The sequence below is a fragment of the Hirundo rustica genome, chromosome 5 (assembly GCF_015227805.2).
Source record: "Hirundo rustica isolate bHirRus1 chromosome 5, bHirRus1.pri.v3, whole genome shotgun sequence".
Lineage (NCBI taxonomy): Eukaryota > Metazoa > Chordata > Aves > Passeriformes > Hirundinidae > Hirundo > Hirundo rustica.
In genome coordinates this window covers 50,055,794-50,071,928 of record NC_053454.1, presented here as the reverse complement: position 1 = coordinate 50,071,928, position 16,135 = coordinate 50,055,794, and the positions used below count along the sequence as shown (strand labels likewise).

The 16,135-nt window shown below is 39.5% G+C and overlaps 1 protein-coding gene across 1 annotated transcript in view; it reads right to left on the bottom strand.

Annotated features, from left to right (window-relative positions):
• TSPAN5 (tetraspanin 5) overlaps positions 1-16,135 on the bottom strand; it is an 82,849-nt gene that overhangs the window by 5,312 nt on the left and 61,402 nt on the right. Inside the window, exons 3-7 of the mRNA XM_040064459.1 lie at positions 7,904-8,050; positions 5,920-6,090; positions 3,867-3,992; positions 746-793; positions 471-587 (exon numbers count right to left, since the gene is read on the bottom strand). Coding sequence (XP_039920393.1) covers positions 471-587; positions 746-793; positions 3,867-3,992; positions 5,920-6,090; positions 7,904-8,050 — 609 coding nt within the window. The remainder of the gene's footprint in view (positions 1-470; positions 588-745; positions 794-3,866; positions 3,993-5,919; positions 6,091-7,903; positions 8,051-16,135) is intronic.

Here is a 16,135-nt window from a genome sequence, read left to right as displayed (position 1 = left end):
GAACTTAGATATGAAAGAAATAACAGAGGTAGAAATTACATTAACAGTAAGTGTTGGAAGAAGTAAGAAAATTGCAGAACTTCCGTAACCCCAGTATTTTTATGGTGGCACTGGGTTCCAGTTAATTAACTGTCCTAGTCTTGTTTCAAAGCAACTCTAAAGGCTCTCTGCTGTTCATTTAAGCACCCCTGGTAACAGTAGGTCTGTACAAGCTTGAAAGTCTCTACATAAGCTTTATCTAGCAGAGTGTTAGTTTCGACCTGCTGAGAGTTGAAAAGAAAAAAATGCATCCCTGTAGATAAATATTCCTTAATACAAAGAAAACCTCATACATTTAGTTCCCACTGCTAAAAACCACAAACAGGCAACTGGCACTGCATTTCCCATTCCCATATACAGTTTCCCCCATCACGTATTCACTTTATCTATCATTTCTCTGTGCAACTCATTCCAAGGAACATGATGTTTACCTGCAGTAATGCTATCCCAATGAATATACCAGCAACTATGGTAAGGTTGTCCTGCAACCATTTCTCAAACTGAGGGACACAGCCTTTAGTGTAGATAACAATCTGCTGATCAACTTCCTGCCAAGGAGAAGAGGGAAGAAAACAGAGATAATTACATTCCACTACACCATCAGGAGAATAATCTCCTCTTGCAATAGGGATTCAGATCCTTAACATATCACGTTAAGAAAGGAAGGAAAAGGAAACAAACAAACAAAAAAACAAAACGAACTTACTGGTTTTTGCCTTGCATCATAGCCACACTGTGTATTAATAACATCTTCCTAGAGAGGGGAGAGAGAGACAAGAGAGACAATCAGTAAAATGTTACCCAAGCACCCTCTCCCAACTCCCTGAAGTTGGTCCTGAAGGTAATAAGACAATCACCCAAACTTTGGTTAGCATATTGCTTTAATAAAAAAACCTTCCTCCTTCACTCGGTACTATTAATTATTTGCAGCAAACAAGAGCACACAGTCAAAAACTTTTTCTCTGTCAGGTCAGCAAGCTGGGAAAACCAGCCCTCCACCTGGGTGAACTCCATGTTCCAGATATAAGCATTTAGTAAAGGGACCAGGGAACATCTATGATAAGTGAAGAAACCTTCTGCTGAAAAGGTTTTGTCTGTGCCAAAAAATATGCCAAGAGTACTGTTGACATTTTCAGGGTTCAGTCTGTGCAGAATGAAGAGGTGACAAGGGGCAGTTCTGTTGCAGAAGCTGCAAGTTCTTTCTGAGAATGTCTCTAGAAATAGGCACAGTTCCTTTCCAAAAACCTGAAAGAAAAATGAACAGATGGGGTAATGTGTTCTTACTGCCTGTTCTTATAGGAGCTTGATACCAATGAGAAAAGAGGGGGGGTTTTTTCCCTATTCCCTATCCTTTAGTACTCCCAAAGCACAGGTAATAAAACAGGCTCTGGCAGACTTTGCCTAGTAAACAAGTGTTTCCCACTGGCAGCTGAAGCTGTGTTTTCACTTTGTATACATTTGTTTCACGGTATTAAAACGAAGCATGAAACTTTTGGCATGAGCCACAATGGCAGCAAAATATTAAGTTACTGACTAAGCACATAGTGACAGTGAGCCAAAGGAGGACTACTCAAGAAAGTGGGAAACTCAGCCAGTCTTAGCTAGGTGTACCAAACAGCACAATTTATTCAAACTGTGGAAGTGAGAAAGGTCAACAGTGAAGAAATGGATTTTAAAAAGCAGCCATATGGAAAAAAGTTTCTCCTATCAGCACAGAAAGCTCCTCTGTTTCCTCACTTTGCAGGAAGTCCAACAGGTCACGACAGGGTCATCAGTTGTCCAAACTGGATTTCCTCAATGGACCTTCAAAATTCAAGCAACTTGTATCTCTTAATGAGATGAATTCTGATTCACATGAGATGATTCTGTTCCAGAAACCACGTGTCACAAACTACAAGGATCTAAAAGCACCTAAGATTCTGATAGAGGGATATTAAGTTTTCTTCCTTGTACTAAATGCCTACTTGCTTTATCATTAATGTCTTCTGCCTTTAGTCTTGGAATTTGTTAACCAAAAGAAGGTATGAAAAATGCAACGAAAATGAAAAAGTTTTCTAGACTTGCCTGTACAGGAATTTGGAACACTTCAACCTCCTCAATTACACCAAATGAACTATAGTAGTCAAAATTTGTTTCAAGAGACTTATTTTAGCATGCCTTAAACTTACCACTTCCTGATTGAAGCTAAACTAAAAACAGTAAGGCATCCACATAACTGTTTGCATCAGTCCAACACTGAAACCTAATTCTAAAAGGGACAATTTGCTTTCCCACAGAATAAACCTGTGTTTATCACTGCAATTGAACCAATCACAGCTTGGTTACAATTATTTTACTTGTATACATGACTTCTAATGTTTTCAGTTTTTAAAGGCCATTAAGGTTGCTGTTTCCTTACAGTGAATGAGATTTATCTTTAAATTTCTGATTGCTGCATCACACCCTAACAAACTGCATAGCCACTTACACAACAGAGAGAAAGAGAACTTTAGGATGGATTATGTATTTATAGGATTACCTCGTACTGCTGTCACTGGTTTGGTTTTATAACAACTATATTTTTAAAACTGGGTTGTGATGACCTCTGTGTGGGTGGGTGGGTGGGCGGGCAGATAGGCAAACAGCAGAGGAAATCCTAAGCATAAGGTAATGTTTGAGCCTAACCTACATTTTGTTTTAATATCCCATTAAAACATTTTCAGCTATGTTTGTGAGAAAAATTCAAACTACTGTGAAGACACATTCACTGAGAGGAACCAGAACAAGCTTCTGCAAGTGGCAGTGCCTTATCAGGAGAGGGGCAGAGCAGCAGCAACTGGATGCCAGGAGCAACGACTGCATTGCATTATTAGCAAGGCAGGAAGCACCTGAGGTGCCTTTTGGCAACTTGCCTAACTTCAGTCTGTGCTAGACTAATACATTCAAGGAACTATAAGTCATTCCAGGTGGAGAAAAAGCCATAGCTGAATTGCTAGATAATACAAGCACTCAAAGCCAGCTTCTTTCAAGCTATATAAACTCAAATGCATACAGTGCTAGGCACATAACAGTTTCCATGCACACACCCACCCCTGTTCCAAGCCTTTCACTATTAGTGAACTGATTCCCTACGCTTCATTTTTCACTTCTTTATCATATCCATATTAGCAACACACAGCTCCATAACTTTCCACTTGATGATCCAGAACTATAAATATTTTAAAAGACACGAAAAATTATCAAAAAGCTATTCCCACAAACAATTTCTGACCTTTCACATCTGATTTCAGGTGACTTTAGAATAGGCAATAATTTTAAAGGCAAAAAAAGAGTATGTAAAGATACCAATACCCAACTCAAGACTTTAATGCAAACATGTCAGTTCCTCAGGACACAGACTGTCATTCATTAGTGTACCTGGCACAAACTGGGTCAAACTGGCTGCAGCCTCAGGACACTGCATTAAATAATGAATAATACCTCCTTTAAAGTGTCTGATCTTAAGGGTTCCTATTCTGATAAATTTCAATTGAAAGCTCACATCCTTCAGCTCATTAAGTGCTTCTCCTTTTTATACTTGCTAAAATTAATACATATGTTCAGCCAAGGCCATGGTTCTCTCTTTCTAATAAAAGCCACAAACAATGAAGACTTTAGTTATCTTAAGAGTTTTGCTGACTGCAGAAAAAGTTAGTGGTTAAGCTGAGCTGCAATAACAAAAAAAAATATACAGGTCGGTAAGAACAATAATAATTAGGCTAAATTTCCAAATATAAAAAAGGAAAATCTTGAAGCAGTATTTACAATTGGAACAGCAGACCCATCCTACCCTCTAGACAATCACTTACAGCAGGGTCTTTAGTACAGCAAGAGAATGGCACACCGCAGCGCTCTCGACTGGCGTTGGAATCTGTACAATTGAAGTAAATATTAAGGTTCCAGTCATCGGCTCCAAAAGCCCCACAGCACTGCCACTAGAACAAAAAAAGAAGAGCTTCTTAAATTTCAGAATGGAAATCTTAGCATTAGTAACACGCATCACTGCTGCCAGTTTCCCTCTAGCTTTCAAAACAAAATATGAGACTCCCACCGCTTTCATTGAAACTGGGGTGGGTTTTTTTGTTTTATTGGGTATTTTTGTCATTTTTTAAAAATACCACTCCAAATGTGTAAGTTGTTCCGAAGTTATCATGTGATTAAAGTTACGTTCACACCCTGCTATGCTGCTCTCTGGAGAGAAACCCGTGGGTGAGCTGATAAGCCTACACAATAGCAGAGTTGCACATGCCTACAAACTCAGACCTGAGGGACGGTAGAGCCAAGAGTACAATATTCTGTCCAGTCTAATGAGCCCTAGATTTTCAAAAGCACAAGCTCCAAGGGCTACACTGACTGGTACAGCTACTCCTTTGGCCAGTTTGGGGGAACTTTGCCTGGCTGTACATCGGACAGTGTGAACACATTGTTCCCTGAGCATCACACATTGCACAATTAACACCTTTTCTGAATCCTTCAAAAAGTAAATCTGCCAAAGGCAGGCTTAGTCTTTGGCGAAACACGTTGAACACACGAGGAATTGATGTGTTTTGCTGAACATACAAAGAATGGACTGGAGACCAGTGAAGCACTGACAGTTTACAGCACTTAAGGAGGTAGACCAGTGCAGACCCATCTACACCAACTTAAAAACCAAACCAAACCAAACAAACAAAAAACAAACAAAAAACAAACAAACATAAATAAATAAATAAATAAACCCGAAATCAACCATGTTTTTAAAAGCATTGGAATAGGTAATCTCTCTTTTTAGATGTAGTAGTTCTCTTTGCAATACCTGACATGCTGTCTTTATGCACTATCTGTACTCTTAGAAGAAGTAACTCACTCTCACAACTCATGCTGCCCTGGCTTATCAGTTGAGTGCTAATCCAGTTAGGAGAGAAAGCTTCAGGAAGGCACTGCAAAATTGGACTGTAGCCTTTGGCTGTACACAAGTGGATCAACTACTTTCAGTCTGTAGCGACCTCTGACCTTCTTGCAAAAGATTCAAAACAGTGCAAGGATCCCCATCCTGTTACCTACCATTTTCCCCCCAGGTTTAAGGGAGCAAATCAAGCACTGAAACTATTTTAATTGCAGAATACACAAAAATCAGTAAATATTAATTCAACCAACACTTAGCCATGTTACCCACACAATGTCAGACTCAAACAGGAGTTCATCAATACAGGCCAGAATGGAGTACTAGAGAGGGAAAGTGGTGGCAGATCTTGTGTGCAAAAGTCAAGTGCAAGACTTCTTCACACACACTGATAAATTACAGAGCTTAACCTGCACAAACAGGTGCACCACTGGTTTCACTCTTCCCTCCCAAGTGCAAATGTGGCATCATTTAGAGATGTCCTACAAGAGGCCCACTTCATTAGGTCAATTCCATTAAGTCTAATTCAGACGAAATAACACTGTAGTTTCATCTGGGCCAACTAAATACCTCTGCCACTCTGCAGTGCAGTGCAGTACTTCTAATGTTGCTAAAACTACACCAACATTCACCTTAGGACCAAAGGAAGCTTAGAAAAGAAGCAATTTCTTAAGCAGATGTGATAGCTTCTACAACAAAATATTTTAACTTGGTGCATTTGACACACTATCTCTAAGTCTTCAAGAGTCACCCCAACTCTCCATCCTCTTTTACTCAGTCATACATCAATAAAGCCACTAAACACAGAGGCTGTATGCTTGCAGAAGTTCTGTAAAAACAAATATATTGAAAAGCATTATATTCTAGAATATTTCCGTTGCTCTTTTGTTGAAGAAACAGAATAGATGGAAAGTAAAAAAATAAGAGCAGGTATTTCTTAAAAATAAGTTTTACAAAAAAACAAACATAGTCCAACTTACATATTCCTGTGTGAAGTCTATGAGGTTTTGTAAATCAATGTCATCTCGGTATGCTCTGATGTTGTTGTTTATAAAGAAATACAGCTGGTCCTTTATCCAGTCTTTGAAAACAAATGCTAGAACTCCAGCAGTGAGCTCCAAGAAGAATATAATTCCAAGAAATACAGAGAACTATGAAGAAAATTAAAAAAGCTGAAATTATTTTCCTTTATGATCAAAACTTTTTCAAAGCTCAGAATTATATCCAGTGATAAAGCTTTATCTGTTTCAGTGCAAGTTCAAGTCATTTTGACACATACGAAATTTTAAATTAAAAATACACCATTTTTATTAGAGATGCAGCACAGAAATCTTAATTCTATTCTAACAAATATACTAACAAATGTCCAAACCTGGACATTTCACTGAAATTTTCAAACAGATCCAAGAGAACTCACTGCAAATTTCAAGACACAGCTAGTCACCACCACATGTACGGCCCTTGAGAACCCATCTTAAATTTCCACATAGGCACTTACATTGAGAAGGCACAACCAACCAATAGTGCCAGTAAAATGCTTCCTACGTGACTTTTGCTTTAGATCCTCTCACTGGCAAAGCTTGGCCTAAGCAGACAAAGCAGAACTTGGTAACAGCAGAAATTAATTAATGACTAAGTCGGAGCGGAATGTCTATGAAATGACTCACATCCACATTAAAACTAAATGAGGCTGCAGTGATTAATGCAAATACAATGGATGCCAAAGGCATTACTAATGATCTGCCACTTTCTCTAAGCATTTCCACTGAGTCTACACAGTTTTAAACCACACAGGGGTCCTGGTATACTGGAAGTCCATCCCCTTTGCAACTGTGCCTTTGAGTTTCATATTAATATGCTCTCTGTGTGTGTTCAGATACATTTTTAATTTCTCCTGCAGCTGCTGTATGGGAAGCTATTTCTGGTACAGCAGATGGGTTCATTTTAGGCAAGCTAAGAGAAGCAAGGAAGAAGAAAAAAAAAAGTGTTACAAGCTGCTTTATAAATGCCTCGAGAACTGTGACTCTCAATTGCCTCCTCCCCTTATACAACACTCTGTGGGAGCCAAATGTGTCACTTGGAGGCAGTTATTTCACTGGAAGCTTTTTCATGTCTGTATTAACAGTTAATGGTTATGAAGACACAATTGTGTCCACAGGCTGTGCCCACCTCTGGAAATGGGAGTGGTGGAGGCAAGAATCTTCTTTATTATAAATCTTCAGTTTATCTAAAAGTGAATGTGATACTGTTACCCTCATTTTCTAAAGTCACAGGAGGAAGTGTTTCAAAATACAGAACCTGGCTACTTGGCTAAAGAAGTTCTGCATACCGAGGTACATTTGTATACCAGCAGCTCCTTCCCTAAGTAACAATCCAGCTCAGAGCTCAAGAAAACTTCCATTTTCTTTCTGCATCCTGGACACATTCTCCTCCTCCCTTCCTTCTCAGAAGGACATCCCAGCACTGAAAGCAATGAAGCCTTTTCCAATTAGCTGAATGCCACAGACTGAGGATCTTGTAACAGTCTCCTATCTCCTCTGTACCATGAGAGGCCCTTGCACAGCAGAAGTCACATGGGTCACATTCATTGCTGCATCTACATCCCTCATATTTCATAGGCAGCTTGTTATGGACTACAAGTTTAACATGCAGATTTTTCACAAGAAATTTCTCTCTTTTTGTTACAGAGAAGCAAAATGTTAGGCTACATCCATATGAAAAGCAGTACTTCCATGTCATGATTCTTACCACCAGTAGTTTTGAACTCCCAAAAAAACACAGTCAGCAAGCATGAGAGATTGAAGAGCTGTGACGTGTTAAAAGCTAAGTGCTTTCCTGGTACTCTGACACTGGGTAATACCTTTCTCTCCAAAATACATTTTAAAAGCTTCACACAGTTAAACAGAACAGACAACATGGAATGCTACATAAATGAGGAATGTCACAGTTGCAAAAGCTACTTACAAATTTGAGAAGAAAAGTGTTTTCTCGTAAAGCTCCAATGCATCCTGCAAATCCCAAAATGAACATAACTCCTCCTACCACTAGGAAGAGCCAAACAGGATCAAAGCCTCCCAGGTCAGTGATGGAAGAGATATTGGACAGCACTCCCTGAGAAAGAGACAATGCCAAGGGATAAAAAGTACATTCAGTTTTCTGTCGTACAAATTCTGCCTGCATTTTTCTTCTTAAAAAGGAAGACGACTACAGCAAAATAAATGTTCTGCAGTACAGCAAGAAAACACAATTAAGAAAATCTTTGCATCCCAAAAGAGATAAAAAGTGCAATTACGTGCAATATTTCTGAATCCACATGTGAACGAGTAACAAAATGTTCTTGAAGAATTCTCTTTGAGAAACCCACAGGGCATTTTCTGCTTTGTAGCTATAAGAAGTAGTTGGACAAAAACTCAGAACAGATATTTGAACAAAACTTAACTCACTCGTATTACCCATGCTGAAATGTATTTTACATATCATATACATCATCTACATAAACACACAGTTACATGCTATATACAAAAAGCAGTTAAAAGCAATAAAGCCACTTCGAATTTAGCATTTATTCTCAGTATTTACAGCAATTGTCAGAAATTAGAAGTGAGCTTCTAGCTTGCAGCATCTTGCAAGAAAAAAATTTTCAACAAATTTTGAGAAAGTACGTATCTGGTCAGTTCAACTTCAGGCATCTACAGTGCCAAAACCTCATTCTGGAAATGAAGTGTGGCTACTGACTACTTGGTTAGCAGGAAAATTTTGGAAATATTGAAGTCTCTTAGTAGGATGAAAGACAATTCAAGAACTTGTCTTGGAGCATCGTTTACGCTAATTTAGGGTAGACCTATCATATGTTAAACCACACATGCTGTGTTTTAGATATGACAGTCAGCCCAGTCTGCTTGTAACACCATTTTTGCCTTGGAAGCAAAGCTTGGGTTGCGACACCAGTAATCCTGAGGAACGATTTTAATTTTTTGAACACATTTTAGGCAGAGTTTGGCTGATGTTGAACAGATGGGTTGTATCAAGAAGCAAGTACAAAATTTACCCTATTCCAGTGAGTTTGCTCAGGAACAATTACAGTCTCCTAAGACTTTTTGGCAGAAAAAAATATGCTGAAGTGTCACTGTTTCTTCATTCCCCTCCTCAGTGCTACAGGTCAATGGAAAGCACACTGCTGTGCTTCTCCACAGAGGCCCAAACCCAGGCTGAGTGCTTTGGACTACGGCTTTCTCTAATTCCTGCATGATGCTGTGGCTTTCAGAAGCAGCAACAGAGATCTCTACATCTACACTGCCTTATTTGCAAAACTCCGCGGTTCATCCTTTTTCTTCTTCTTGTTCATACCCCTTTGTTTCTTTGAAACAGTCCCAAAACAGCAACAATTTAGAGGGAAGTTACCATAACCTCAGTTCCCGAAGTTTAAAGTAACGTTGTTAATGATGACTGCTCACAACTGTGGCTTTGATCTGTGATTATATATATTTATGTCCAAACATACTCATTTTGGACCACCCAAAACATAGCAATTGTCATGTAAACAGTATCTCTAACACATTACTTCATGCAGTCTGCAACCACTTTCATAAAGTTTCCCAAGCAAAACTTGAGCAAGTACTAGATTAAGTCAGTGCCTAAAGTTTTTAATTCTGCAGAGAAGGACAGAGTGAATAAAATATACATGTGAATTTCACTAATGCACACCTCAAGGAGCCTTAGAAAAGGCCAAAACACAAAGAAAAATTGACCCAATCCTAAAGTACAAACATCCAAGAGCATGAATACATTCTCTAAGTATATTCTTTTCCCTCCTACTAGAGAAAGCTATTGCCTAAGAGGGATGAAAAAAAAAGTTTAAAAAAACCAGTCCCATTCATCACTTTCCTCCTACATCACATACAGTACTAGCCTTAGTGTCATTCATTTAAAAAGCAAAAAGAGATGAAATGAACAACATAAGACAGCTCAAAGCCAGCACTGATATCAAAGTGGAGCAGTTGGCCTGTCCCTTTTTCTGGTACCATCTCAGTGAAGAGATGATACACACCAAGATTAAATGAACACTTACCTGCCATTAACACTTACATCAACTTGTGTGAAAGTTTTTCCACTACTTTTTCTTCATTACATTTGTCATAGAAAAGAAATCCAAGCCAACTTTCTGGCTAAGAATAACAAGCAATATAAACAGGATAATCCAACAACACAAAACCTTTGAAAAATCAAGGCCTTAGCCCTACAGAAGTCAAGAAGCATGAGCTCTGCCTCAAAGGAAAAAACAACTACTAAAATGATTTCTTGACAAAGTTTTCAAGTCCTTTCCTCTGTGCTTATATAGTTACCATATAGATGAGAATAAATTCTATCCTAAAGCAAGCACTACTACTCTTTTCTTTTAACATTAGCCGATTTTGGAATTAATGGACTATGGTTTAGTGGAGTGAAAAAAACCTAGTCACTGGAGAAAGGATGTTGCCTTTGTTATGACTTGTATTTACTTTAAAAAAATACAAAAAAAGATGAAGATTTAAGTCTCTCTTCATAGGATACTTTGTCTTTCTTTAAAAACAAAGCAAACAAAACCAAATAAATCAACAAAAAACTCAAAGTAAATTACTAGGCTAAATCAGCTTCTTTCCATATGAAAGTAGTAAAATTCAAATGAAAAGAAAACCAAGAAAAATTTAGCTCGCATTTGCGGACAATACTGTTAGAGAAGACAATCATAATACAAAAGCGGTAGTAAGAAACACACCACTTTGCATTTTGTCACAGTCACATTAAATTTGATGGCAATAAAATTTATTGAGCCAGTTTTATACTATTTTTTCCAATCCTGCCCTTTTTCCCTTTAATTGATTTTCTAGAACTGCCAGGCTCTTAGCAGCCTGTAATTCCACATGTTGGCCAGCCACTCCTCTGGGTATCTGTGATCCAACACAAACTGCATAGATCAACACGGGCTTTATCTCCATTGTTTGCTGTCCTTGGAAAGCACCTTTATGTGCATCTGTTGCTAGTCCACATGTGGCAATCATAAGCCTAGCTTGGATAAATCCCAAATAACACATCCTGACAATGCAAAGCACATACTGCCTAATTCTCGTTTGTACTCTGTATGCTCTCTGCATATGAACCGCAAGTTATCAGTATTCTGGAGAGACATCTCAGGATACACAATCTTCAGAGAGGCTTTGTCAATAAAACAATGGCTAGCAGTGGGAATGAGAAACCCAGACAATGTGCTGTGATTACAGCTCGAGATACACAGGGGTAGTCTGAGAGAAGATTACTGCTTACTTCTGAGAATACAATTTTCCAGTCTTGTACTCTGGACTCTTACACATAAGCTCTCTGAAGATGCAGCAGTGCAATACCCTGAAGAAAAGCATATTTTGCTTCAAGCAGCATGTCTACAACTGGGGAATAATATCTCACTTTATATTGTTAAGAAGATCTAAATGTACAGTCCTCTAGGCACATACTCTTCCTAGCACTACGAGTTTCTATAATGCCTACTACAACTACTACCACAATATCAAATACATTTTGGCTGCAACAGCTACTCCTGGGAAAAGTTTGACACAGATGTACAAACATCTGGCATTGATCAATTCTGCCTTCAACCCATCTTAAGCCAAACGCAGAAGGAAACATTTCCAGAGGTGCTTGAGCAGAGGATCAGTAATCTCATATTCTAACACTGCACCCTCCAAAACATGCTCTGAATCCTCAGGCTGAGCAGTCAGTCATGGAATATATGGTGACTGTCCACTTCACTCACGCATCAATGCAAGACCGAAACAAACTACCTGTAAACACTTGAAAGTAAGGCTTTCTACAAATGCAAGGTATTTTTTCCTCAGCTACACTACTGCAGTCACCCACTACAACCAGGACTGTTAAATGGTTGTGAGTACTCCGATACTTTAACGTCTAAAAGAGGAGCAATTTTTTCCTCTAGACGAATTCTTGTTCTGAAGCATGGTTATTTTTGAGGTACATGCACATCACTTTTTCGATAGTTTAGGCACGTGTGTAATCTGTATTTGGCAGGAAATGCTCTGTTTGTACAAAGCTATATACTCAAGTAATTTGCTTCTCACTATGGTGTCAACCCAGGGCTCTGCTGGAGTCCCACAAGGAGAGCCAGCAGGACACGTTCCCTGGCTGATCTCCAGCTCATCTATTTGCTGTGTTCCTCCACCCTCCACAGCCTGTTGTACATTACAGTCCATGAGTCGCTATTTAATATTTAATACAATGCAAGTTAAAATTTGGTGCAGTGAAACAACAAAAGCATCATCCATAAGTGAGCTAAAATAAGTAACATTAAAGTTGAGAAAAAAGTTCCTTTATTTGTGAAACGTACTTCAATCATTAAGATACAATGATGAATGGATGGAACGGGGACGATTGACCCCACATTTCAACCCCACACCAAATTCAGGAGAAGTCAAATGAAATGGTTAGGACCTGGCTCTTTTCTTCAACACAAGGGTGCATTCCACCCACCAAGAAACGTGAGACAACCAAGCCAGGCCCACAAAAACTCCTGCAGAACTGGAGTCTTCTCCTCCTGGTATGTGAGCACAGGTAGGAAAAAAGCCTGAGAGATGCCTGACAGGTTCTCTGTTGTCATGTCATGTTTTCATCATGGCCAGAGTTCTCCACCCTACAAGCAGGAACTCACGTAAAGCTCAAGGGAGAACAAGGCAAAGGGAAAATGCTGGTCTCGAACACAGGAGTGTTCATGAATGCCCCTCCTGATGTTACAGCTGCACAATAGTTTGCCTTTATCCTGTCAATAAAGAATGAGGAAGCAGCGGTTACATAGAAAAGCAATAAGGGTGCACACCTCACCCCTTCTCCATCTTGTACTCTAAGATCATCAGAACAGCTTGTACTACTTTCCAGAGACAGACCCCTGACTCCAGCTCATGCCTTCAGTGCACATCTGCATTGATATTTCAGGCCAGATCCAGCAGTGCTTTTGAAGTGATCACACACAAGCTGTGCTTTGGTTCACACCAGGAACAGACTCAGAGCACACGGACTGGATTACTTATAAATGAAGATGTGCCCTGGAACACAATTCATGCTCCAACCACTAGCAAGCATTCAGTCCACAAGATCACACTAGAACTAGGTAGAAAATAACTCAAACTTTTCAAAACATGCAGTGTGCAAGCCAGATCTTCAGCACCACTTCTCCTCCTGTTGGTCCCCACTGCCTGCATTTAGCAGTAACAGCCCTCACAGGCTGAGCCCAAAGCCAGACACATCTCAGCTGGAGCAGTGACCCAGTGTTGTCACACCTACACAATCTGGCATGTTCCTGAGTTCCTAAGGGAGTCACAAGTGCACTAACAAAGCAGTGGCATTTCCAGATCATCTACTGCTGAATAGCTGCTGCTGTAATGGGCACGGCAGCAAACTGCAGGACGAAAGAGTATGGCTCCAACTGAAAACACGCCAGGCAGCAGCAATTTTGAAAAGCTGACCCAGTCATGAAAATGCAAGGCATAATGAGTCAGAGACAACTTAAGAGAATCATCAGCCTGAGAAACAAAGAGGTGATAAATGAGTGGATATGGAATTTGGCCCAAAGGATGCATGTAAAAGAAGGAGACTCTACAATATAGCAGGATGGGAGAAATCCTTTTTATTTCACATTTCCTCCAGGAAAAACCTTCTCTGCTGCAGTATCTCATTACTGGGAGGACAAAACAAAAACAAAACAAAACCAACCAACCAAAACCAAAAAATACCACCGCACCATACACCCAAGAAACACAGATCAGAAAAAATACATCGATACAAGGTCTTCTGAAACATCCATTTTTGCAAACAGAGGTTTAGCCTCTTCACAGGCTTGTCTGCGGGATTCAGTATCACTGACAAACAGCAACATCTGGGGGGTGATGGTAAAGGAAAGTATTTTCAAATGCATGATTTTGAAAGAAAAATATGTCTCTCTGCTTTGTTAGTCATGAATTCCATGCAGTTCCTCCATGCTGTGCATCGGAATGAACCCAGGGAACAGAACAATACTCACTGAAACATGCCAGATTAATTCTATTCCAAAATTTAGTCTCTGCAAGCAAGAAACTAGGTGGGGGATGTTTACAAATCTTATTTCCTTGATTTTTGTTGTGTTTGCATTTCCCACAGTAAACAGTAATAGCAGCAGAACTTTATTTTTCAAGTGTCTAATGGAGGAGAACTACTCTAGCTTTCTTGTCCCGACAAAGCAGAGTTCAACAGATGAATAACTGGCATAAATACATACAAGATACAGATTTTTAGACTTTTCAGGATTAATGACTATGAAGTGTTGGAACCCTAGTAAACAATTTAAGAGCTTGCCTGTTTAGATTATGCATCCTTATGTACTGAAATGAAGTGCAATAGTGAATACTCTCCTGTCCTATAAAACCCACACACAGCCCTGTCTTAGAGGCAAGATACAGGTTTTGGGTATCCTTCAGCCTATAAGGAACATAGGGTATGTGCAGTTTTCCTGTCAGCAGTAATTTTTAAAACTGTGTGATAGGCGTGTATGCACAACTATGGAGTGACTAGTGTATCACTTCTTCCTGATGTCTGCCACTCACAGGGACAAGAGAAGTGAGATTTTTTTTCCTTGAAAACAACTTTAGTTTTCACTTCAAGCAAAGGAGAGACAGATTTGATCTGACAAATTGTGATTGTTTCTATGTACAGAGTTTAATTTGTCCAAGAACACCAAAGCAGACCTAAATCACCTTAGACAAGTAGAAGTCTATCTTAAAACGGCAGATCTGGATTTAGAGCTCCTGCTCACTAAGAATGCTGTGCTGGCACCCAGAGGTACCATACTGGTACTCCAAACTGCACACAACTTGATTTCTGAGCTGAAGCAACTTACTGTTATGCTGATTTAACTGGAGAAGCTGAAAAGCCAAACTCATGCACATCGTCAGCTTCTTCCACTTCTCCCTCTTTGTTCCAGTCAACTTTATACACAAACTAAATTTAATCGACAAAATTTGAAAGATTTCTTCCCTTCTTTAGTATCTTTTACTTTTGCTACCTCCTACTTAAGAGTTTACCCCCAAACCACAGTGTTTTTCTTCAAACAGTCCCTCTCCTTGGACAATCCTGTAAGGTCTCAGAAGACACAGCAGCAATTCATCACTTAGGCTCACTACTCTTGAACATAAATCTCCTGCAGGTAGCTAGGAAACTTATTTTCCCAAGCACCTACTGGTATCACATCACCAACAGCCTTAAGACCACAATATCTAATATATACAACCAAGGAGGAAAATAGACATTTTGTACAAGTCTAGTTTAATTTTAAAGAGTCAACATGAAGACTTGACTTGAAGTGGTTAAGAAAAACAGCGAAATATAAACATTTTCCCCGGCTGCTGAGCAAAATTGCTGTGAGTTGCTGAGGTTTCGCACAGATTCTTTGTATGTTAACAATGTTCATGTCTCTGTTGCAGGGAGGAGGGTGGAAATCAGCTGCCACGGATGAACTATTTAATGGTACAAGCCCATGCCTGGCATGCCTGAAAACACTGTGAGACTGTGAGCTATACAATACCACCATGTATAGATAGCTTTATTCATCCCCAGAGTTTATTGCCCCCACCCCCAGCTCTCTTTCAGGTTCATGGCTCAGAATGCTAATTGCCCAGCTTTTGTTCAGGGCTGCCTGACTGGCTGTCAAGCCAATTCTATTGCCTACTTGACAAATGAGCTCTTTTGCCTCCCTGCAAAGGCCGTAAGGAAGGCCACAAGACTGGATATTGTGCTTGTGTTCTTCACAAGAAAGTTTAAAGGGGAGAATCCAAGCCAACTTACCAAAACAAGAGAAACTAAGCCCCAAGTCCACAAATCTATCCCAAACTGGTTTTAACCAGCAGCCAATAGGACTCCTATGAAGTCTCGATTTTTTTTTTTTTTTTAATATCCTGCAGTTTTAATGTGGCCTGGAACACTATCTTTTTACCTTGAAAAGCTTCTGTGAAGCAACAAAAGTACATACAAGTTGATGGCCAGGCTAGAAAACCACAGAGCTGAATATAAAGCTACACAATTCAAATCAGAAGTTAATCAAAATCCTCCACACCCCCAAATGAAGTTTACAATAGGAATCCTGAAGACCTACGCCTGCAAAAAACCCTACAAATTTACACATTACAC